Consider the following 24,117-nt stretch of genomic DNA (forward strand, 5'->3'; position numbering starts at 1 on the left):
TTTCCTCCCCACTGCTGTCAGACTCCATAATAAAGACTTTAACTGATCAAGCACACACATCCATACATATGCAATAATACTAAGTGCAATAATCCTTTCTGTCATCGTTGTATTTTTACTCAGTTGTATATAGTATTTGTATTTGTATTCTATTTTTATCTTATTGTATATTTATTTTATTTTATTCTACTGTATATAGTATTTTATTTTATTCTATTCTGTACAGTTGTGTACTGTATTTATTCTTATTGTATTCTAATTTTTGCCTCATAACTTTTGCACTGTCCACTCCTGCTGTGACAAAACAAATTTCCCACGTGTGGGACTAATAAAGGTTATCTTATCTTATCTTATCTTATCTTAAAATGGTCACCTGACAGCTGGTAGTCACGTGGGGTCCGGAGCTTATTTTGCTTCCTGCAACTGGTCTGTCGGATCTTTTTTCCTATATCCGTTGTGTTTTTTCCTATTTCTGTTGTTGTTTTTCTTATTTCCGTTGTGTTTTGTGTGCTTTTGCAGCGTTTTTCTTATTGCTGGTGTTTTCTGAAGTTGCAGTCCATTTGGCCTCTCAGGGCCACCATAGTTTTAGCTGTTTTGTGGTTGTAGAGATTTTGTGAGGTTTAACCTGAGATTCTGGCGTTTCGGGCAAAATAAATGTATATTTAAAAATCGATTCTGGATTTTAATGAATCGATATCACGTTATCCAAGCCAGAATCTATTTTACTCAATACATTGATAATCAAAACCCACCCCTAGTACCGGTAATACCTATCTGAAAGATGGGTGGAAACAAGCTTTGCTGATTATGAAATTATGCATTTTCTAAACTGCAATCTTGTGTGCATCAAATGAACCTTGGTTATACAGTACTGTGCAAGTCTTGAGGCTTTATAGTTTTCTTAGAAAAAGGGAAATAGGTGGAATAGATTATTAAAATCTGCAAACACAAATGCAAATATAATAGATATAGCAAAAGCAGAGTTTGTACTGTTCTAGCAAGCTTGAAAGTCAGTCTTTGATCTGACCACTTTTATTCTTCAATACACCGCCTGAACTCTCTTCGGGAAACTTTCTCTTAATTACCTTTTGTTTTGTTTTCTGTCAAGATGAACCCACACTGCTCGAAGAATTTTCCTGAAGGAAAATGCAGCGTTTTCAAGACGCTCTGGAAAATGCATACATTCGAAGACGGTGCTTATGCGTCACAGTGTGGACAGCGAAAACAGAGACTTTTGAAAACAATGACGCATGTTAGTCATGATGCAGTCATGTGACCAATTTAACAAAGATAGCAGAGGGCATTATACAGCAGTTGTTTTGTTTGCTCTCAATTTTGACAGCCCTATTAAAGATCAATATCAGTTTGTACATGCTTCAGATAGCTTTTCTTCAAATTCTTTAATTCTCACTCACTTTTGCAACTTTGTACTTTTGTGTTACTCGCAGCAACAACTCCACCTCATTGTTAGCCCATTTAAAAAACTTGGTGCATTTACCAGAAAGTAAATAAACGGCAGACAGAAATGAGGCAGGCCGAATCTTCTTGCGTTTCACTCATGCGCAGTACTGGAACGTAAGCGTTTTCGGCCGTTTCAATGTGGATGCACAACTCTGCGAAAATGACTGAAAACGCTAGTGTGGACGCAGAGCGTTTTCAGACAAAAATGCCGTTTTCACATCTATCAGGGCTAGTGTGGACGTAGCCTTAAGGGATGATTTTGACTGAGTCATAGGTCAGTGTTAAGTAGCTTAACAACCAATAAAAACATTCCTCTCAAAATGATCAGGTACAAGGACTAGACTGAAAATGAGTGACAATGCAACCATTCTCCAAAGAAAATCTTGGAAAGACCTTCAGAAAGTCAAGAGAGTGCTCAAGACCACTTTAAAAAATCTCCTTGGAAAAAAATATGAAAATTTGGGGCATGGCTCAAGACTTTTTTCACAGTACTGTATTTCATTTCCTTCTTTGGTAATAGTAATATGAACAATTAACTGGCTCATAGAGTCATAGTTATGTACATCAATGTACTTCTTTCGTTAAAAATGTCCCTTTAATTTGGCATACCCAAGCCTTTTGACCCATGAGCCCTGCAAACGTTTATCTGCGTGAAAAAAGCTCAAAAAGCTTATTTTCAATAACAAAAAATCATATTTTGGAAAACATTTATCCTGCACAAATAGTACAACATACCAATCCAGGGGTAAATATACCAGATGTTATCAATTATCAGTACTTGTAGAAGAATGTTATGGTAAAAGTATGACAACCTACATACAACCCACAAGTATTTGCTGATATTATAGTGCCTGAGCATTATAACAGACTGGGTCGTTTCTGCTGACTAATATTTTAAACAATCAATGGACTTGAACAAAGATCCAGTAATTACCCAGTAAACAAAACCAAACGTTTCACTAATATTCTAATCCTAACTCAGATATTTACAAAAAAACAAAAACATGATTACTTAACAGAAGCAACCATTAACACATCTACAGAAATCTGAACACAAGGTCCCCGAGTGTGAGAACGATTATCCTTTTTTGCATATGTTGGTTCTTTGTTCTAAGAGTCTACGTGACCCTGTGTAGTATGAACAGCTGACAGACAAGGTTCCATACCTGATATATAAACAGGCCTGAACATAAGTGGGAGCTACTCTGGGATTAAACTTCAAGATGAATGCCCTCCAGACTGCATTTTTCTTTGCTCTAGGCCTCTGTATTGGTGAGTACAGCATGTCTGTTGCTGTTAAACTATACATATCATAAATAGAAACACATCCCATTAGGGTATAAATCATAGTTCTATCCTGTGCTTGTGCTTCAGCCCAGTCCTTAGACTACAAGGCACTCAACCAGTTCAGAAATATGATCCTGTGTGTAATGCCTGATAGCTGGCCTGCTCTTGGCTATGCTGATTATGGCTGTTATTGTGGAATGGGGGGGCTCTGGCACACCTGTGGATGATCTGGATAGGTAATGGGTTAGCCATTCTACTTAACACATACCCCAAAAGAGTTTTTTTTTCTCAGTAATCACCATTATTCATGTTTTGACTTGTACAGTGGGGCAAAAAAGTATTTAGTCAGCCACCGATTGTGCAAGTTCCCCACTTAAAATGATGACAGAGGTCAGTAATTTGCACCAGAGGTACACTTCAACTGTGAGAGACAGAATGTGAAAAAAAAATCCATGAATTCACATGGTAGGATTTGTAAAGAATTTATTCGTAAATTAGGGTGGAAAATAAGTATTTGGTCACCTCAAACAAGGAAAATCTCTGGCTCTCACAGACCTGTAACGTCGTCTGTAAAAAGCTTTTCTGTCCCCCACTCGTTACCTGTATGAATGGCACCTGTTTGAACTCATCATCTGTATAAAAGACACCTGTCCACAGCCTCAAACAGTCAGACTCCAAACTCCGCCATGGCCAAGACCAAAGAGCTTTCGAAGGACACCAGGAAAAGTATTGTAGACCTGCACCAGACTGGGAAGAGTGAATCTACAATAGGCAAGCAGCTTGGTGTGAAAAAATCAACTGTGGGAGCAATCATCAGAAAATGGAAGACATACAAGACCACTGATAATCTCCCTCGATCTGGGGCTCCACGCAAGATCTCATCCCGTGGGGTCAAAATGATCATGAGAACGGTGAGCAAAGATCCCAGAACCACACGGGGGGACCTGGTGAATGACCTGCAGAGAGCTGGTACCAAAGTAACAAAGGTCACCATCAGTAACACACTACAACGGCAGGGAATCAAATCCCGCAGTGCCAGACGTGTTCCGCTGCTGAAGCCAGTGCATGTCCAGGCCCGTCTGAAGTTTGCCAGAGAGCACATGGATGATACAGCAGAGGATTGGGAGAATGTCATGTGGTCAGATGGAACCAAAGTAGAACTTTTTGGTATAAACTCAACTCGTCGTGTTTGGAGGAAGAAGAATACTGAGTTGCATCCCAAGAACACCATACCTACTGTGAAGCATGGGGGTGGAAACATCATGCTATGGGGCTGTTTTTCTGCCAGGGGGACAGGACGACTGATCCGTGTTAAGGACAGAATGAATGGGGCCATGTATCATGAGATTTTGAGCCAAAACCTCCTTCCATCAGTGAGAACTTTGAAGATGAAACGAGGCTGGGTCTTCCAACATGACAATGATCCAAAACACACCGCCCGGGCAACAAAGGAGTGGCTCCGTAAGAAGCATTTGAAAGTCCTGGAGTGGCCTAGCCAGTCTCCAGACCTCAACCCCATAGAAAATCTGTGGCGGGAGTTGAAAGTCCGTGTTGCTCGGCGACAGCCCCAAAACATCACTGCTCTCGAGAAGATCTGCATGGAGGAATGGGCCAAAATACCAGCTACTGTGTGTGCAAACCTGGTAAAGACCTATAGTAAACGTTTGACCTCTGTTATTGCCAACAAAGGTTATGTTACAAAGTATTGAGTTGTATTTTTGTTATTGACCAAATACTTATTTTCCACCCTAATTTACGAATAAATTCTTTACAAATCCTACCATGTGGATTCATGGATTTTTTTTTTCACATTCTGTCTCTCACAGTTGAAGTGTACCTCTGGTGCAAATTACTGACCTCTGTCATCATTTTAAGTGGGGGAACTTGCACAATCGGTGGCTGACTAAATACTTTTTTGCCCCACTGTAGGTGCTGCCAGGTGCATGACCAGTGTTACACTGATGCTTTGCAGCACCCTGAATGCTGGCCCATCCTGGACAATCCTTACACTGAGTTCTATGACTATAATTGTGATGACCAAAATAAAAAGATCACCTGTGGCAGTGAGTACTCAAAAAAGCCGATTGGCATTTAACTTTATAGTAGCACTTGTTGGCCTTCTGGTTATTGCAAAGTGAATTTTGAGCTCTTTATTTTCTCTTCTTCAGACAATAACAATGAATGTGAGATGTTCATCTGTGAGTGTGACAGAAAGGCTGCTGAATGTTTTGCAAGGTCTTCTTGGAATCCTGAGCATGAGCACCTTCCCAGTGACCAGTGTCAATAAAACCTCTCCAAACAACTATATTGAACCAAGAATTCAATCTTTCAGATATGTTTATCCTTTTAAAAGTGATGTAACGCTCTTTCAGTGTAGAAATATTGTGATGGTTAACATGGGTAATGTGATTTTGTATGGAGCAGCCTATAACCATCCATAGCTTCCTACATTCACTAAATTGCTTATCTTGGATTGTAGTTGTGATCCTGCATTGTTTCCTCTGTTATATGACATTTGCCAAAGTACAATCTTTAAAGATTATTGCCAGTAGAGGGCACTCTGCTCTACTTGTTTCCTTTTGTGGCCAACAAGAAAACATTGAAAGGATATTATTGACATGGATTAATTTGATGTTTGGTCTGTGTTGGCTGGATTCAGTATAATATCTGTAACAGTCTCATTTTGTAACACCAAACTTAAACTAATAAAAACTGAACAGTGAAGTGAAGTAGATCTCAAAAACCAACACCTCTCAACAAATATAAAGATCATTTGGAGAATGGTTGATGTCAATTGTTTCACATAAAAATTCATTGACATCTATCATTCTTGAAAGGCTTACAAAACCATTTCTAAGGCTTTGAGACTCCAGTGAACCACGATGAGAGGTTCTAATAGAAAAATTGGTTTAATGACCTGTAACATGTAAGTCAGCCAAATTTGCATTAAAACAAATCACACAAATTGGCAAAGGAAGCTTTTTCATAGCACTGCTTTCACAGCGTTTTTATTTATTTAAAAATAACATACTTTGCATCAAGCACTATAATGTAGCATTTGCAACATATACAAATACACATGATATACAAAATATACAAATAATTCTACTAAGACTTGCATCTAGTCGTTTTGTGTACTATTATGTCTGTGAAGGTTCTCTGGATGACTACCCAGGTCATCGTAGTCAAAGGAGCTTGCAAAGAAAAGCGTCTGGACTTCTTTAAGTTGTTTAAAGACGTTTCACCTCTCATCCGAGAAGCTTCTTCAGTTTTAAGGTCAAATGGTGGAGAGACCCAGATTTAAACCTAGTGGGAGTATCCCTCCACAGAGGGACAAAAGGACCCCCTGATGATCCTCTAATCGCCTGAGCCAAGGTGTGAAACTGGGTGTGGGTCCCAATCAGCCAGGGTTTCGGGTTTTATTCCCTCTAAGCCTGAAGGGAAAAAGAAGGAACACATGCATGTAAAAGAAGCACTCAAAACGTGCGGCTATCCTAAATGGGCGTTCTTAAAGTCAGCAAAGAGGCACAGAAAAGAAGATCAGACACCAGCGAGGGAGGATAAGAAGGACAGACGCAACAACATTGTCATCCCCTATGTAGTCGGTGTATCAGAAAAACTCAGGAGAGTTTTCTCCAAGCACGACATCCCAGTGTATTTCAGACCCAGCAACACGCTCAGACAAAAACTCGTTCACCCGAAAGACAAAACTCCAAAACACAGACTTATCAATGTGGTGTATGCTGTACAGTGCAGCGAGGAATGCCCAGACCTCTACATTGGAGAGACCAAACAGCCACTTCACAAGCGCATCGCACAACACAGAAGAGCCACCTCCACAGGACAAGACTCAGCAGTCCATCTGCATCTAAAGGACAAAGGTCACTCTTTCGAGGATGCCAATGTTCACATTTTGGACAGAGAGGACAGATGGTTTGAAAGAGGAGTGAAAGAAGCATCTATGTCCACTGTGAGCGACCATCTTTGAACAGAGGCGGTGGTTTACAACACCAACTCTCTGCCATCTATAATCCAGTTTTGAGTTCCCTCCCCAGACGCCTTAACGCCCACACCCTGGGCCATCTGATCTCAGGAATTCGCATGATAAGGTGGGGCCAGGTTTCACAATGAGCTCACCCAAAACCCTGGCTGATTGGGACCCACACCCAGTTTCACACCTTGGCTCAGGCGATTAGAGGATCATCGGGGGTCTTTTGTCCCTCTGCAGATGGATATTCCCACTGGGTTTAAATCTGGGACTCTCCACCATTTGACCTTAGAACTGAAGAAGCTTCTCGGATGAGAGGTGAAACGTCTTCAAGCAACTTAAAGAAGTCCAGACGCTTTTCTTTGCAAGCTCCTTTGACTGTGTACTATTATCATCAACTATATCAACTATAATCATTTAATCTTGAAAGAAAAAAAAAAGTTTGCCTTTCATTGTTGCAACTCTTTGGGTGACCCATTTTTCTGGATTGACTGAATGTGACTGTTATAGACCAATGACTGTAGAAAACATGGACAACGCGACCGCACCTCCTCCCACAATGGTAGGACCCCAGTCTGACCACAGTTCCATCCGATAACATGTAGGAGGCGGGGTTTATGACCTGTACTGCAGCCAGACACCAGGGGGCAATAGAGACGTTTTGGCTTAATTTTTGGGGAGCTGTCGCGTCGTCCATGTTTTCTACAGTCATTGGAGACGTGCACATAACTTGAACTAATCACAGACACTATTTCCTATGTTTTATGTGCTGAGTATGTGTTTAATGTTTTTATTAACACCATTGATCCAAGTACTCACGTTGTTTTTTTTCCATCCTGGAAGATAAAGAAAGAAGGTAGTTTGATATAAACATTAAATACATTTAAATTATTCCAAATAGATCATTCACTTGTTGTTGTTCCTATCGTAGACAGTTTTAGTTAATTGTAAGTTTATAGAAAAAGCATAAATCATGTCACTACAGTCTACTTGCTTTTAGCAAGCCACTTCTGTTAGCTACCTAAAGCTCACTCTTTGTGATCACAGCTGTGGCTGCAGCCCACTGGATCAGTCTGCAGGCTATTGTTCAGACAACATGAGCTTTAGCACTGTAATCACCAGCAGCTGGTAGCTGGCTTCTGGCCACCACCCAGCTGTGCCTGCTGCTCTCTAAAAGATAAAATGAGAGAGGAAAAAAAGATATCGACCAGTGAAAAGTCTTTCTCAGATGTAATGCCTTGTGTGGATGTCTGCATACTGTCTTTTAATATTTATGTAGTAGTTGCCATTATCATGGTTCCTAAACAAATGACTATAGTGTTGATGGCTATGCCTTACTTTGACTTGTCTGAATTGATGAACGGGAAACCTTAACGTCCACACTGTTTCAATTTGGGGCTTCAGTATCTTGCCCAAGGACTGTACCCCAGGTCTCCAGAGATTAGATTGTGAATACTGTGCACTATAGAATGCAATGGGTCCTCAAAACAAAATGACAAATGAGGGTGTTTATCAGCAGCTTGCAAAATGACCAACATCCCAGTCCCACTGGCAGGAGGTTGTCATTTGTCACTGCGGTTTTCATGTGGCAAAAAATACAAAATATAACATGCATCATCAATGTGGGTAATTAATTGACAGTTCCAAAAAGGTTTGTTGTTTTTTCTGGGAGCTGTCCTGTGTGAAATGAAAGAGTAGGACAAAGAAACCAGCCCAAAGATTAGAATAAATAGAACAAAAGCAACAATAGCATCCTCCGTGTGGTTTTAATATCTAATAATGACTCCACCTTTGTATGTACTGTAAACACAAACTCATGCATTATCCAAAGTACATGCTGTCCCTTATGCTGCCATGGTTACATGGTGTTTGCCACTCCAGTCATGTGCATGACAAGATGTAACAGTTCCCAGGGTGTTACTCAACCATTTAGAGCAGGGTGTGTTTGAACACAACGTCCCATTCAAAGCTTGTCTGTCACCTCGCCCAGAAGATCTGTTTTGTTTTGTTAATTTATTCTTTCTGGTATGTATGACGCACAAGAGGGAAACACACACCAGAGCCAGAACTGAGGCCAGAGAAATAATGTCTGTGTGAATATATAAGTCCATTCATTGTGTTAGCTCATCAAAAAAGATTTTTGGAATAATTACCTTTATTTGCTGATATATGTTTTTTCTCTTAAGCAAATATAAGTCTCATGTTTTTTGCTTTTTCCCCAGTGATGTTATGTCACACTACAACATGCGGCTATGCAATATTGCACAGTTTACCTTGCCAAGGAGATGGACAAAAAGACAAATTATATTTTAAGACAGTTTTAATCAGAATATCAAGTCAAACAAGTTTTCACATTTCAAAAGGGAAGTTAAGCTTAGGAGGTGGAGGTGCATTACGTTTGAATTGTTTCAAGGGTATATTACAGATCAACCAGCACTGTCCACTGAAAACCTCCACAAGGTTTAAGTATCCGTGACTCTCCATCATTTAGTTTCAGAATTGAAAAAGTCTCTTGATGAAAATGTCTTCACGAAACTTAAAGAAGTCCAGTCGCTTTCTTTGCAAGCTTCTTAGACTACCATGTCCTGGATGACTGAGAATCCTCGCAGACATATACAGCACGCTAGATTTCATAAGCATGTACCCCTCCCCAAAGCCACTGTTTCTTAAATATTTTAAGTTAAAATAATATTTCTTAAGTCTGTGAAGAGGGTATTGGGTGATTTCAATTTGGACGCGCTTTCCAATCTTCCCTGAGTCTTTTGAATATACTGTAGATCAGTGCAGTTCTGCACACTGATGGACTTGTGTAAAGGCCACGACAGTGACCTATGCTTTGAAAGTGTGGGGTAAGAACGATTAGTGTTGTCTTGGTTCACATTTGATCTTTCTTTTTCCATCCACACTCTGTAATTTTGTCCCCCGTTGTTGTCCCAGTGTGGTGTAGCACAAGGCCCTGGTCTGAATGACACACAAAACTCAGTTCGCTCCCTTGGATCCCTGTTGTGAGTTAAGCTTAAGTTGAAGCCAAAAACATCCACATCAGACCCCCCACAGCGATGTTGCCACAAGAATGTGCAAGGAATGTCACGATGGCTGCGCCAGGAGTCAAAGGTCACCCTTATGCACACATCCTTTTCAGTAGCGGCATGGGCAACAAACACTTTACCACTTAAGACGTACTCAGAAATGTTGCAGCTTTCCAGCTGTATTTTCATATCTTGCAAACGTGCAAGAAAGGCTTTCTGGTCCTGGGCTGGCTGAGGGAAACCCAGCCGCAACTTGTAGGGATTCAGTTTATCAGAGGTTGACTGCTGGCCTTCCAGTTTGGCTGGAGAGGGTCTCATCGCCAGGGTAGAAGTGGGAGACAAAGGTTCAGGAATAAACATACGCACAGCAGTAAGTGCAAATCCTTTGGCATCTGCAAACACAACTTGCTTCTTGATTTCTCTGCTGATGTGCTTGCGTAAACAGCTCCGAGTATTTTCTGGTGCTGAGTGAGGGGAGCGCAACAATTGTGATGGTAAAGATGAAGTGGAAGGCAAGGATGGATGTGATAATGGATAAGGGGTCTTCACTGGATAGTGTGTATGCTTACAAGGAGGCTTTGTGGATTTCAGGTGCGACATGGAAAACAGTTCATAAAGTTGTTGCTCCTGCCTGAGGCTCAGACACTTAGCCATTTCAACTGGATTCACAGTGTACTGGGGATGACTAAAGGCATGAAGAACTCTAAGAAAAAAAAGATCATCGGTTTAAAATCAGATCTATTTTTATATAGATAAATGAAATTATAGATATAATTTATCCTATATTTCAACATAAAAAATATTTTGTGAATTCTGATGTTAATACAGTTACCACATGGTTAAATATATAACAGTAACTTACCTTGTACAGCTCATTTTCAGTCTGTAAATGTGACAATGGAAGTCTTTTGTCTTTTCTTGAAAGCTGCAGTAAACTCAGGCAATCTATAAATGCAAAAGAGGAAATATAAGAAATAAAACATCTTAGTAAACCCAACAGTCAATGAATTAACTATAAACATGACGTGACAAATAAATGAATAGAATGCAAGGTGATTCAAATTTTTAAGTGCAAAATGTACTTACAGGTTATAACAGTAACCATATGCTTAATCAAATCCGCCACTGAGAAAGAGCAAAAGAGCACCTCAGTTGCAGTCTGTTAGTGCTGTCTCTGGAGCTTCCCTGACAAGTTTGAGAATAAGGCAGCACTGTCTATGACACCATGCCTACATGTGGGTATAGTTTAGCCAATGAAATCAAGCTGCTTTCTTTATATCCTGCCCCTTAAGAACTGATATGTGAAAGGCGGTCTCAAAGTTTTCCTTTTATGGAGTTCTGGCCAAACTAAGTGTGTTTAATGGTGAAGGTGAACCAGAGTATGATTTCAGCTCCATCAATACAAATGTAACCTTTTAAATGATCTCTCCTTTTACAGTTCAGATTTAAAAAATTATAGCAGACACACGAAAGGCACTCATTTCTGAGATTATGGACAAGATGTATTGCTAACAGAAACCGTAATGTAAAGATAAAAAAGAAGTGGCCCAATATTCCAACATGCTTTCTTTCTTGGTGAGAAGATCAACGATACTGGTAGAGAAGCTGCTGTGCTTAGCTTAGCACCCTCAGTAAATGGTAAAGCAGCTACTCTGCTCTTTTGGTACAGACTGTAACATGGTCAAATGCTAATGTCAAAGCTTTGAAAAACAAGTTTAGACTGAAACAAGTTTGGGAGTAACTGCAGTGCTGCCTTAGACAACTATTATGGAACATTTCACTAGTTAATTAACTTCAAGTTCAGCCAAATCAAATACCATGAAGTGAAAGTTTTGGTTCCGATAATTAGAGTACACCGAGTTCTGGGATTGGCATTTGCGAGCAATTGTCTTTTCTTTTGTTTTTTTTTTAACAGACTTGGCTAGCTATGTATAATTTTCCTTTTATGACCTCACTGTAAATTGGCAAGCTACAACCAAAAAAAACCCCCAAAACCTGTCTTGATGTACAAGGTAGGTTACATGACACAATGTTCTCTATGTAGCATGTTTTGACTTGCAGAAAGAGACAGCCAAGAGACAGCCAGTCTCTGCAGAGTGAACAATTGAGTCATGGGGAAAGAATGTTCCCAAAGAGCTGCCATACTCCTCGTGCAGACTTTCACAAGTGACGTGAGGTCATGCAAAAGCAAAAGGCAACAGAATCTGTGTTTAGTGGCAGTTTGTTGGTTGATCTATCTTCTGGCATAAAAGCTATTTCACATCTGCACTGAATCCCTGAATTTTTACCGGATATTGTTGGAGGTAACAGAGCAAATAAGTGTCTACAACAAAATGCTTTATTTAGAATGCATAAATACACTATCTGATATTAATAAATGTGTTATTAATCCTTAATTAATGTTTCAGAGTGCAAGAGTGTATCTTTTTTTTAGGTTTTATAATACTCACTTTTGTATCAGATAAAATCATGCCCTATTTCACCCAAGATATTAACATGACAGCTATAATGACTTAAATATATTTTTATTATGATGTACATGCAAGAATATTGTAGAAGTCCTCATTTCTGTATCATAACCCCCCCCCCCCCCCCCCCCCCCCCTCAAAACTCATGTAAATAGAGCACATTTGACTGCATGTCATACTTTAATGATACTTTCACTTTAACAATACCTTTATACAGCACTTTATTTTATACATTTCAAGCACTTCGTCTATCTCACATCCATAGTCAGTTTGGAACCGCCAAATAAAAATTAAACATGTTCAAAATCCACAGCGGGCGGGTTTCATACAGATACAACCAAACTGTTCATTTCTGGGAGATAGAATACTTGAGGGGTGTGTGCTGCAGGTATTTTCAGACAATATCTCAACAGTCAGTGAGTGACACATGCTACACAAAAAATGACCCCAATTATCTAACTAAATATCTAACCAACTCTCAGTTAGTAATAGATTGTCTGGAATGATAGCATATAAAAGGTCTGTTCTAACTTGCCAGATCAAAAATGGCAGTACTCCAAATAATCTTTTTTTTTGTTTGTGTTTCTTTTTGGGGGCATATTCTAAAAAAATGTGTTCCAGCGCAGTTCCAGGCATAGCTAGAGTTTATAAAAATGTAAAAGCCTTCTTAAAAAGCATAAAAGACGCTAGATGTTGGTGGAAGGGAAAAACCGACTATTATGAGGTTTATGCTAAGTAACCTCATATTATAAAGCCTGCTGTGGATTATCACACAACCAAAAGAGTCCTAACATTTAGAACATTCATATGAGTTCATTGAATGTTTTGTGATTATGATTTAAGACGTAAATAATAATAACAATAATAAAGATTGTATATGTGCTGAGTTGTAAACACTGTGGTGTTTACAACTAAGAATATTCTAGAAGAGTATTATAAAACCTAAAAAAAGATACACTCTTGCACTCTGTGGTGTTTACAACTATTTGCATTTTTTTTAAATAAGGCCCCTATATATCCACATACCTATTCTTACTAGGTTCTAGGTTCTAGGTTCTTTATTATTTGTCACATGCATAGTTATACAAGTATAACACACAGTGAAATGTAGCCTGACACGCTCCTCGACATGTGCAAAAATTGGGGGGGGGGGGTGTAGAGGAAGAACATTATATTTATATATATATATATATATATATATATATATATATATATATATATACACATACACATATAGTATATACACTGGGTGAATGTGCAGTAGTAGCAGCAAGCAGGTGAATTCTGTACATTAATATGAATAGACATCTGACTATTTTACAGGATAGACAATATAAACATATTTAAAATTAAAGGAATTGAAATGTACATTGTTCCTTGGTTTAGTGTCTGGAAGAGTCCTGTCTCAGTCAATTATAGATGATGTGAGAGGGCGGGTGTGTGTGTTTAGGGCACGGATGGCTTGGGGATAGAAGCTCCTCTTGAGTCTCTCTGTCCTTGCCCGGAAGATGCAGAACCTTCTACCAGATTGCAGAAGTTGGAACAGTTTGTTGCCAGGATGGGACGGGTCCTTCAGTATCTGCGCTGCTCTAGTCCGGCATCTCCTGGTGTAGGTGTCCTGAAGCGGGGGGAGAACAATCCTGCAGCAGCGTTCTGCTGTACGGATCACTCTCTGGAGAGCTTTTTGGTCCTTCACACAGCTGTTCCCGAACCACGATGTCATGTTCTGTGTGAGGATGCTCTCCACAGCGCCTGTATAGAGAATCCTGAGGATCTTTGGAGAGACCCTGAACTTCCTCAGTTGTCGTAGGTGATACAGGCGCTGCCTAGCCTTTTTGGTCTGGACCTGAATGTGGGCAGCCCATGTCAGGTCTGAGGAGATGTGGACACCAAGATACTTGAAGGACTGCACCCTCTCCACTGGAGCTCCATTGATGATAATGGGCTTGTAGTCTCTGTGCTGACCCCTTCTGAAGTACTATCTAAATGTGCTGTACTCATTTATTTATTTTATATTAGAACATGGTTTAATCAAATCATACAGTGCCAATGAGCAAAAAGCAGTGTATTCATATGTTGCAATACCTATTTAAACTTTTCTTCTCCAGCAAACAGAAGTTAAACCCATCCAGGTAAGTTTTCAGTTCCTTCCCACCAACTTTTCGCAGCACTTGGCCCCCTGAGTACAAAAAGCAATGGAATCAAAGAACCCCTATGTGCTCTACGTAATGAATAGCCAAGGTGAGAAAAGAAGAGCTTGAGAAAATTCATGAAATGCTTACTTTTAAAAATTCACTGAACCAAATCAATTTCAGAATCAATCAGCATTTAATTTTTTTTCCTGTGAACTGTGCCTCTTTCCTATATGTTTAAATAATATATATTCACACTGTTGGCTCATATTATGCAAATGCATATAATCCTTCAGACATGTTTTTACTTATTATGCAGCATGAACAAATCACAGACCCTTCATTGTTGTTAAATGGCCATACATGTTTTCCCTGTCTTGTACAAAACATTCTGGCCACTTGTCTTGACAACTCATATAAATTAAATTCTTTTTTTTTTTATCTAGTAGAATCCCTGTGCTTTTAAATTCCCACCATTTCAAGCATATGGGTCACTATTCATAATTCAGAAAGTGTTGTCATAATGTGAATAGTAATTTTGTCATTTATATTAATGTTGTTTTCCCTTGTATTTTTAACTGTGGCCATTTATTTTGCATTACAGTAGCTCATCAGCCCAGCTGCACTCTCTCACCACACATGGATATCTGATAACATTATGAAATGCAAATGAAAGTAAAGCACAATCCCCCCTCATTCCCCCTCCACACGCACGCACGCACACATGCATGCACAGCCGCAAAGCACTGCTAAAAGTAATGATAAAGTTATGATACATACCAACTGACTTCTGTCAACTGCATGCAGATGTTCAGTGAGCTCATAAATGAAGTCACAAAGAGTCATACACAGTGCCTCATTAATCCCAGTTTTATTGGCTTGACTACCTGTCTAGACTTCTGTTCGCATTTTGGTCTCATGTGGAGATGAGCAATGTGGTTTTCATTTTAATACTTATTTAAGATTTAGGAGTTCAGCAATTTTCTAATTTCACTCCAGCACTCACTTTCCCTCATAAACATCCATCATCTGTTAATAACAGAGTATGGTAAATGTGAGCTGAACTTTGTTTGTTCCAGTACAAAACCTGGCTGCTTCAGATGAGCTCTTTAACCCTTAATTTCTTTTAAAGTTATTCCTTGCTGGATTTACTGGTGTGTTTGGGAATATTATTGTGTTTATAGTAAATACTCTTTTAAATGGTGCAGAATTTATTGTTGAATGAATTAGTGATGGCAAGTTTCCCTCCCTCTAAGGAAATAATGACAATTTTATACTTAGCTGTTGGTTTGAACTCATTCTTAGTCCGTGCCAAAGAGTCACAAAACATATCCACTGCATATCCTTACAATGTTTTTTTTTCTTAACATTTTCTCTCACATATTGATTGTCAAAGTGTTTTTTATTTTGTTGTTTTTGACCATTAAAAAACTTTCAGTGTCTTTAAACTATTGTCCTTACTGTAAAATACTAACTAATTTGAAGTTCTTTTTAAAATTCCTATCTAGACTCAGGCATATATATAAATACCAGACGCTATATTGCAGAGGTTTCAATAACACGGGTTCTAGATTTCAGTACTAATCGCTGTTACTTAATCTGAAATCTCAGTGCATAAACATATAGCAGTGTTCTCAAAATTTAAAAATGGTTCCAAAATTCCAATTTTACGTGTTTGTGTTTGAGAAATTTATTATCCAGCGACTTGTATTTAAAGAGGTGGACATGTATTGGTTTTGTATTATTGCACTAGCAGTTGTTTGGGATTCTGTTGGATAACAATGCAGCACAACTATTTGCATTTTTTTTAAATAAGGCCCCTATATATCCACATACCTATTCTTACTAGGTTCTAGGTTCTAGGTTCTTTATTATTTGTCACATGCATAGTTATACAAGTATAACACACAGTGAAATGTAGCCTGACACGCTCCTCGACATGTGCAAAAATTGGGGGGGGGTGTAGAGGAAGAACATATATATATATATATATATATATATATATATATATATATATATATATATATATATATATATATATTCTGCATTGAAAATAATGATTAAATCACCTGCATTTTTTAAAACAACTATTCTCGCTCACCATAACTAAAGAAAGCTACCCTAAACGAACATGGCAGCATGCCTTTGGTTTTCAAAGTTGCATGTGAACAAACCACAAGACATCTGGAACAAAGTCCTCTTGACAAACGAGACCAAAATGAAAATGTCTGTCCATAATGCACAGCACCACGTTTGGAGGAAACCAAACACAGCATGTCATCACAAACACTCCCTACCAACTGTCAATCATGTGAGCAATTAACAGTTGGAGGGGTGATCATTTTGAGCTTGTTTTACAGCCAGAGACCTGAGCACCTTGCAGTCATTGAATCAAGCATGAAGTCATCTGGTATTCTAGAGTCAAATGTGAGACCATCTGTCCAACAGCTAAAGCTTGGCAAAATCCAGTCATGCGCACCATGATCCTAAGCAGACCAGCAAATCTGCAACATAATGTCAGAATAAGAAACGAATCAAGGTGGTGCTGTTGCCCAAATGCCTGGAAACTTCAGTGAATTGAAGCACAGGCCATACATAAAGAAGAAGGGGCCAAATTCCAACACAATTACCTGAGAGACTGATGAAGTCATGCAGAAAACAACAGTTATTGTTCCACAAGCTACTGAATCATAGGTTATTACTACAAAAGTATTTCTTGTACTCTTGTTCAAAAACAACATATTACAAACTAAAGATATATAAATCTCCTTATCTATGAACTGTTTCTTAAAATACCTTGTGGGTTTGTTTGATTTGTAAAGCTCTCTTGGGAACACCCATACCAATGTGGATGTTTTGACAACTAAGTTGTAGAATTAAGTTGTTGCATAAGCAACCTTGCACATTCATGTCAAGGCTTGAAAGACATTATTGGGATTTTCTGTTGTCCTTGGGCATTAGTTCATCACGCACAATTTAATACAAACAGGACAAGTAACGAATGAGGCAAGATGATAGCTTCTATTGTGTAGCTGTGAGTTGTTCCATGCAGTGAACTCATGAGTAAAAGTATATTTAGTCAACACTCAGTTCATTTACTGATAAACTGTGCTTGATGACAGGTTTGATATGTGCTTAAAATTCTCATTAACTGCCCATAATATTAATAATGATAATTAATGTGGTATTAATATTTTTATTGTTATGTTTTTTATTCATATGTAGAATGTAATTGAAAGTTAGTGTAATATGTATGTTTACATGCTTTCCTAATTTATACTATATTTTAGTTGTGAAAATAATATTTTATTCTTAATAGAGTTAATAGTGTTTCAAATATATAGTCCCTAAATACAAAAGCAGTTTGTCAGTTATGCTGCTTAAACACTTTTGAAGTTTTAATTTTAAATCTAAAATGCCTCAGACACTTTTAAAGGCTCAAGTCCATCCTGGGTAAATAAATAAATAAATTTATCTGTAATAATAGCATCTTCAAAGTCAAAACTTTATTTCTTTGGAAAAAAATACCATCTTCAAAGCCAAAACTATATTTCTGCTGGCAGAACGATTAGGAATCCGCTTTTAAGACGAACGATGAGACGGGCTGATGTAAGCTTGCAGGGGTAGAGTAGCAAATTGCACACTGTAACCCCATTACCACCCTTGGCTGACTGAAGATAGAACCCCGCAGGACCTCTATCATCATTTGTGCTAACTTCCTGTACAGTCAGTGGGGCGGGGGGCGGGAGTCCTTCCTCCAGTGAAGGAAGGATTCCGTTCACTGTGAAAAGCAAATGAACTTTAGTCTTTATGTAACATGGCTCATTTAAGTGTCATCTTCAGATGTTGCTGGGACAAAAAAATAAAATCCAGGCTATTAGCAGCGAAGATGCCTGAGAGAAATTGTTATACTTTCCTGAACATATAATTATTTCTTTGTGTCTTTCTTTCTCTGTGATGAGGAGCAATGTTAAATTAAAAATTGCAATCTTAAATAAAAGTGAGAGAATAAATAAACTAGTAGTGTTGATGCATCTAGTAAGATGTGATTACAATACAGCTAGACAGTAAAAAAAATAAACACAGTTTAATGACAGAAATAGATTGCATGTGGGATTTTAACTATTTAGCTGGAATACAGATAAAACTGATAAGCATAATGTCATCTGCAAAAAAGCAAACAAAAATCAAAACAACTATATCTGTCAGGATTGGGACTGGGACAAAAAATCTGCTCGGGTATTTTGACTAGAGACCGGCGCACCAGGTATTATAGGAAAAACTATAAAGCCTTTGAATGAAAACAAACGCTGTTGTGACAGTGATGTACACTGTCTTGTTGGTATTTATGTATGATTTCTATACAGTTTACATCAGATGACCACTTAAGGACATCTCTTGGTTTTATCTTCACGTTTCCCTCTCACCACATATCCAAACCGATATCATGACCAGCAGCTTTACAGCTGTGGCTCCAGCAAACATCAGCTGATACTAGAAAGTAATATCAAATAAATTCTAACAACAGCTTGAACGTGCTGCTGTTGTTTAGCTCGATATCTGCTGGTTTCTTCTTTCTGACGCAAAGTGGGCGATAAACAAACAAGAGAGACGGGACTTGCGACAGAAAAGCCGATCCCACTGATCATTGATCAGTTTCATGATTGAAGTAGCAACAGGAGAGGGAGGGGAGAGAATGAGAGAAGAAGAGGCAGCTGTGCAGCCTAAAGACACAGAATAACTCCAGCTTTGTGTCTTTTTTTCATTCTAGCTGAAAAAAAGACACAAAACTGGAGTTTTTTTCATTCTAGCTGAAGTATGGGACAAATCGCTTCCTCTTCACCTCAATACAGATGTATTGTAATTGGTCCAGCCCAGAGTCGATGATGACGAATTGGCCAATCCACCACCTTTCATTGTTTATACCGTTATAAAAACAAACATAAAAACAAAAAATCACCATATTCACCATTAAAGGTGAATATGTTACAGAAAGATGGATTAACCCATACAAAAAAAGAAAAAACAAAACAAACAACAACAACAAAAAAAATCAACAATAAAGTGCTAGTGCTTATCCTTATAGATTAATATTAACATTAATAAACATTAGTTAATATTAATATTAATGACTACTTGCTCCTCGGTCAAAGCAAATTAATAATGCTGGAATATCTTAAATGAAGTAGTCTTATGAGGTGGAACAGCCACTGCCGGCAATAACAGTTTTTAGCAATCATTTCATTTATTAAGGGAAAAAAGCTATCCAATTTTTTTTGGCCATATGTGAAACAGTAATTACCCTCTCTTGTTAAATCATGAATTAACTGTTATTATGGTATTAACCACTTGTTTTGAAAAGCTGATTTCAACATGACTAGCAACACCCAGGCCTAATTACTGCCAGCAACATTAACAGACCTGCAGGCCTTACTTGCCCCAGTTAAGGTAAGAGTTCATGATTCAGCCATAAGAAAGATTTTGGACAAATATGTCATCTATGGGAAAGTTCTATGGTGAAAACCACTGCTGACCGAAAAGAGCACAAAGGTTTGTCTCACATTTGCCAAAAAATAGAATTCCCTGAAGCTCAAACACACTTTGGGTATGCAGCAAGACAATGACACAAACGAGCCCACTTTTGAATGGCTCAAAGAAAACAAAATGAAGGTTTTGGAGTGGCTTAATCAAAGTCTAGGCTTAAATCTAATTGAGATTATCACAAGTGCTTGATTGCAGTTTTAGCTACCAAAGGCTGTATAAGCAGTTATTACTTTTAGGTGGAAATTACTTTTTCACCCAGGATGGGTTATCCAAACCCACTTTTTCCCTGCATTATATGTCTGACCCTTAAATGACCCCTTGACTTGAACTGTTCCTCAAACTCACACTCATGATGTTCACTGTCCTCACTGAGGGAATGACCCTAACTGACCCTTATATTTCATCATGTTAATCCATACTTTCCCTACATATATATTCTGCCCCTCAGTGCTTTCAAAATGTTAACACAGAGGTTCGCCTGTGACCCCAATCCCTGGACCCACACACCTAATTCAAATGATCCTGCAGCTGCCTCATAACAAGATAATGATTTGAATACAGTGTGTTGAAGCAGCCGAAAACAAGCAGTCCCACGGAGCTTAATAGCACTGTTTCAGAATTATTGCCCTAACAAAATGGTCTAATTGCACAATGCACAACAAACTATACTGCAATTGACAGTGTCTTGTGTCATTAAATAAATAAATAAAAATGTTAAGGCACACCGTAATAGCAAAAAAGATGTAGTTTATTGCCTGAAGGGAACACCATGCCATGGAGTGTTAGATACATTGCACTGTCTTACTGCATCAGATGATTGGCTAGTTTTTTATTGTTAGAGAAATCAAGATAAGAAAAAAACAAAACTTGATTATGATTATGTGTACCAAAAGATCTTTGCTTTCTGCCATGTTTGCTTTTGCCAGTTGCACTTCGATGCTAAAAGGAACAAAATTGAATTGAACGCAGCTGTGGGTATACCCTGTAGCCTTTGCCAGTAGTCCTCAGCACGGGTCAAGGCAGCAGCTGGGACACTCAAGACTAACTCTGGTGTTATAGAAGCAGAGTCTAAAAGCAGGACTGGGGAGTTGTACAGCTCAGCTTCCATAATCAGATACAGCAGTTTCCCATCTATGTCTTGTAACAGTGTTATGCTCTGTGCAGGGAGAAGGCTAGTAGTGAAGACAGCACTATTGACCTGTATGTTCCCAGGTTAATGACACTGCACATATACAGATCAGGCATCATTCAGTCTATCAACAGCAGCAAGGTAAAGGTGGCAGGTTTGCAGACAATGTTAACCAAAAGAGCTGATATGTACTTTTAAAAATAATAATACTGCTCACTTTCAGGAACCTTTTTACATCATTGTCTTATATTTCACTGTAGCTCACTATTTGCGCAGAACACGGCCAAGAATCCAGTGATGAAATATTGTGAAAAATTGGCTTGGATGAGACAAAAAATTATGTATCAGTCATGAGGAAGTATTGCTAAATGGAACATAGTTGGCACAGATCAAAATGTTATTAATGGCAGAAGACCCATAACAGCTAGAATATAATGTGCATATAAACATAAAGGCAATGAGGCACCCAGGGAAGATGACGTTTCGATTGTCTGACTGCTACAACCTCCATAAACCTCCACAATGCGTACAACTGAAATGAATTTAAAAAGATTAAAGGCAAACTGAAAAAAGACTGATACTAACCCCATGAGGACATAAAGCAGAGTTAACTATACAGGAATGATTGTAACATATGAAATAAAAGAAGTGCAATATATACCAAAAACTCATTAAATGTAATGGTACCCAAGAAATAAACTTTCATATGTTAATGACTGTCTATAGTGGAACCTTTGATGGAATATAAAAAAGTATGCATTCTTTTGTACATTTGCATCATCTGCTCATATTTCACATGCCATGTGGCTCCACACTGCACAAGTAGAACAGTGAAAATGTAAATGATGTAGATGTGTGCACTTTGAAATCAATCTGCCACAAAATAACCATTTGCAAGTCATCAGTTTATTTATCAAATGTTTCATAGGCTGCATAAGTAATGATAAGGAACATTTTTGGTGCTGAAGTATTCTGTCATGCAGACACGTTGACATACATCTTTTTTTTTTTTTGAAATGTTTGAGCTGAAAAGGTCTTCACGATTTTCCCAGCTGAAAAGTATTCTCAATAAATGGGTACAGTTTGACTCATATGAAAGGACAAGACAGGATAAGAATAATTGTTTTTAAAGACTTGCCTTTAAAACAAGCTTTGCAAGCTCTTCCAGAGATGTCACACCATTAGTCTAGATTTCCATGTCACCTTGTTTCAAAAGTTTCACTTTTCGCAAATTTTGATAATTGATAAGAAGTTGAGACAAGGGTGCATTTTCCTACTGGATCCTTCTTATCATTTCAAACAGTGTCTGGTTTATTGTTGCATCTAATTGAAGTGCCGATTTGTCATTTTCAAGGAGAAAGAAGAAAATAATCTTTGACATAAGGATGAAATGAAGTATGGATTTATTTTATTGATGTCACATCCAAACCCTTAGGCACATCTTCAGAAAAGGTACTGAGATTTCCTACAATACATGGCATTCTCATGCCACAGATAAAAATGTTTCTTTACTGGTATGTGTCATTTATTGTACCTGAATAACCTTGCTGAATTGCAAGATTTGAGTTATACTGACGTAAATTTGCCTTTCTTGGTGAAAGTGTGGGGAAAAAAACCAAAACCAAAAACATATCTTTTTAAGAAAAATAATTTTAGTAGCACTTCTAGTGACAAACTCCATACATCCAGGGTCACTCGGATATTGTCTATTCAACTCTAATGGTGAAAGAATCAGCAGAATTATGTGTTAGGAAACCTCAGTGCATTTGGAGACCCAAGACAGACTGTATTCCAAAACCAGATGTGTCTTAACAGACTGCAGGACCATTTTATTCAACATCTGTGAGAAGCAAAGCATTTTCTACTGGGTGCATTTTACCAGCTGGGGAGGACATGGACCAGTCAGGTGAATCCAGGTGAAAATCACTAACCTTCATGGCTTTCAGCTGTTATATTTAATTTGAATCATGATGAAAAATATGTGACATATAGGTAAGTTCAGATCAGACTATAACCTACTCAGTTAACATTAAACAAAGTAAATTATATGAAATATACCTTCAGAGCAGGGTGTATTGTTTTTGAGTTTTGAAGAAGGCAATTTTTCTAGCTTTCAATCTAATAGCAAATAATAAAGAAACTACATACATGAACAACAGTATAAATTTCCCCATGGACGTTTTATCTTCACATTATCTACTTCACTGTTAATGGCCTTCAGTTGCAGACTCTTGCCTCTCCACTTGATGGCAGTGGAGCATCAATCATAATAATTACAAAGCGTTCCTTTTTATTCTGCATCATTAAGTGCCTACACAAAACTTAAGCACAATAAAAACTGTACTGTAGCCTTTTTATTATGACTACCACAGCCACACTGGCCTGTAGCCCACAGGTATGTTAGTGGCTTTGGCTCAATCAGTCTGATAAAGCCTTGTGAAACATTTTCCACAAACGCAAGCACTTCTGTAACCTTGGAGAGAATATCAGCAAATGATGTATGTTGTTTAGAACTTAAACAACTGGAATAGCTCCTCTGCCAAACATGTACTGCCCTTTGGGCTGCTTTCTGACACACAGGGTGTGCAAGAACACTGTTATATTCAAAGAGTACCTAAAAACATTGTTCTATTTTGTCTTCTTCTTTCTTTCTCTCTTTTTGTTTTTGTTAATGATCTATGAATGTCCTTCGCCTAAATGTGCTGTATTAGAAAATGTTAATTTAAAAGCTGAAAAGTGAAAACATTAATACAATATGGAAATATAGTAAATTATGCACAACAGAGAATGTCTCGTGAGGTAGTATGAGACATGGTGCCAAAGCACAATAGAGTCTAAAGTGCATTTATATTTGTACTCCACTGCTGTAAATGTCACTATATGGTATATTAGAAAAACAATGAGAATGCACATACAGTATTTATTGTAAGTAAGAAAGAAAGTTCCCATGTGGTACAAATGATTGTAAGTAAATAATGAATTCTTGTTTAGTGGAGCATTGGGACGAACGCAATGTCTCAAGTGTGATTGCTCATTTCGACCCATTTTCCAATTGCATGATACACTACATTGACCTTGC

General features: G+C 38.2%; 3 protein-coding genes across 3 annotated transcripts in view; 2 read left to right on the top strand and 1 right to left on the bottom strand.

The window, feature by feature from the left end:
- Positions 1–2,876: 2,876 nt before the first annotated feature.
- LOC308392014 (phospholipase A2-like) lies at positions 2,877–5,035 on the top strand (the record flags this gene model as incomplete). Its single annotated transcript, XM_080874857.1, is given in 4 exon segments — positions 2,877–2,948; positions 2,950–2,984; positions 4,678–4,811; positions 4,917–5,035. Coding segments are annotated over 4 exon segments (360 nt in total).
- Positions 5,036–9,057: 4,022 nt separating this feature from the next.
- LOC308392249 (protein phosphatase 1 regulatory subunit 3C-B-like) lies at positions 9,058–10,951 on the bottom strand. Its single transcript, XM_080875216.1, has 3 exons — positions 10,852–10,951; positions 10,628–10,710; positions 9,058–10,468 (listed from the first exon to the last, which is right to left on the bottom strand). Exons 2-3 carry the CDS (start codon positions 10,639–10,641, stop codon positions 9,412–9,414), a joined length of 1,071 nt encoding a protein of 356 aa, XP_080731342.1. The 5' UTR covers positions 10,642–10,710; positions 10,852–10,951; the 3' UTR covers positions 9,058–9,411.
- Positions 10,007–24,117, top strand: part of LOC308392248 (uncharacterized protein) — a 56,800-nt gene continuing 42,689 nt past the window's right edge. Inside the window, exon 1 of the mRNA XM_080875215.1 lies at positions 10,007–10,135. The gene's annotated coding sequence lies outside the window, so the exon portion shown is untranslated. The remainder of the gene's footprint in view (positions 10,136–24,117) is intronic.

This window comes from Rhamphochromis sp. 'chilingali' (genome assembly GCF_963969265.1).
Source record: "Rhamphochromis sp. 'chilingali' genome assembly, chromosome: 2".
NCBI classification, from domain to species: domain Eukaryota; kingdom Metazoa; phylum Chordata; class Actinopteri; order Cichliformes; family Cichlidae; genus Rhamphochromis; species Rhamphochromis sp. 'chilingali'.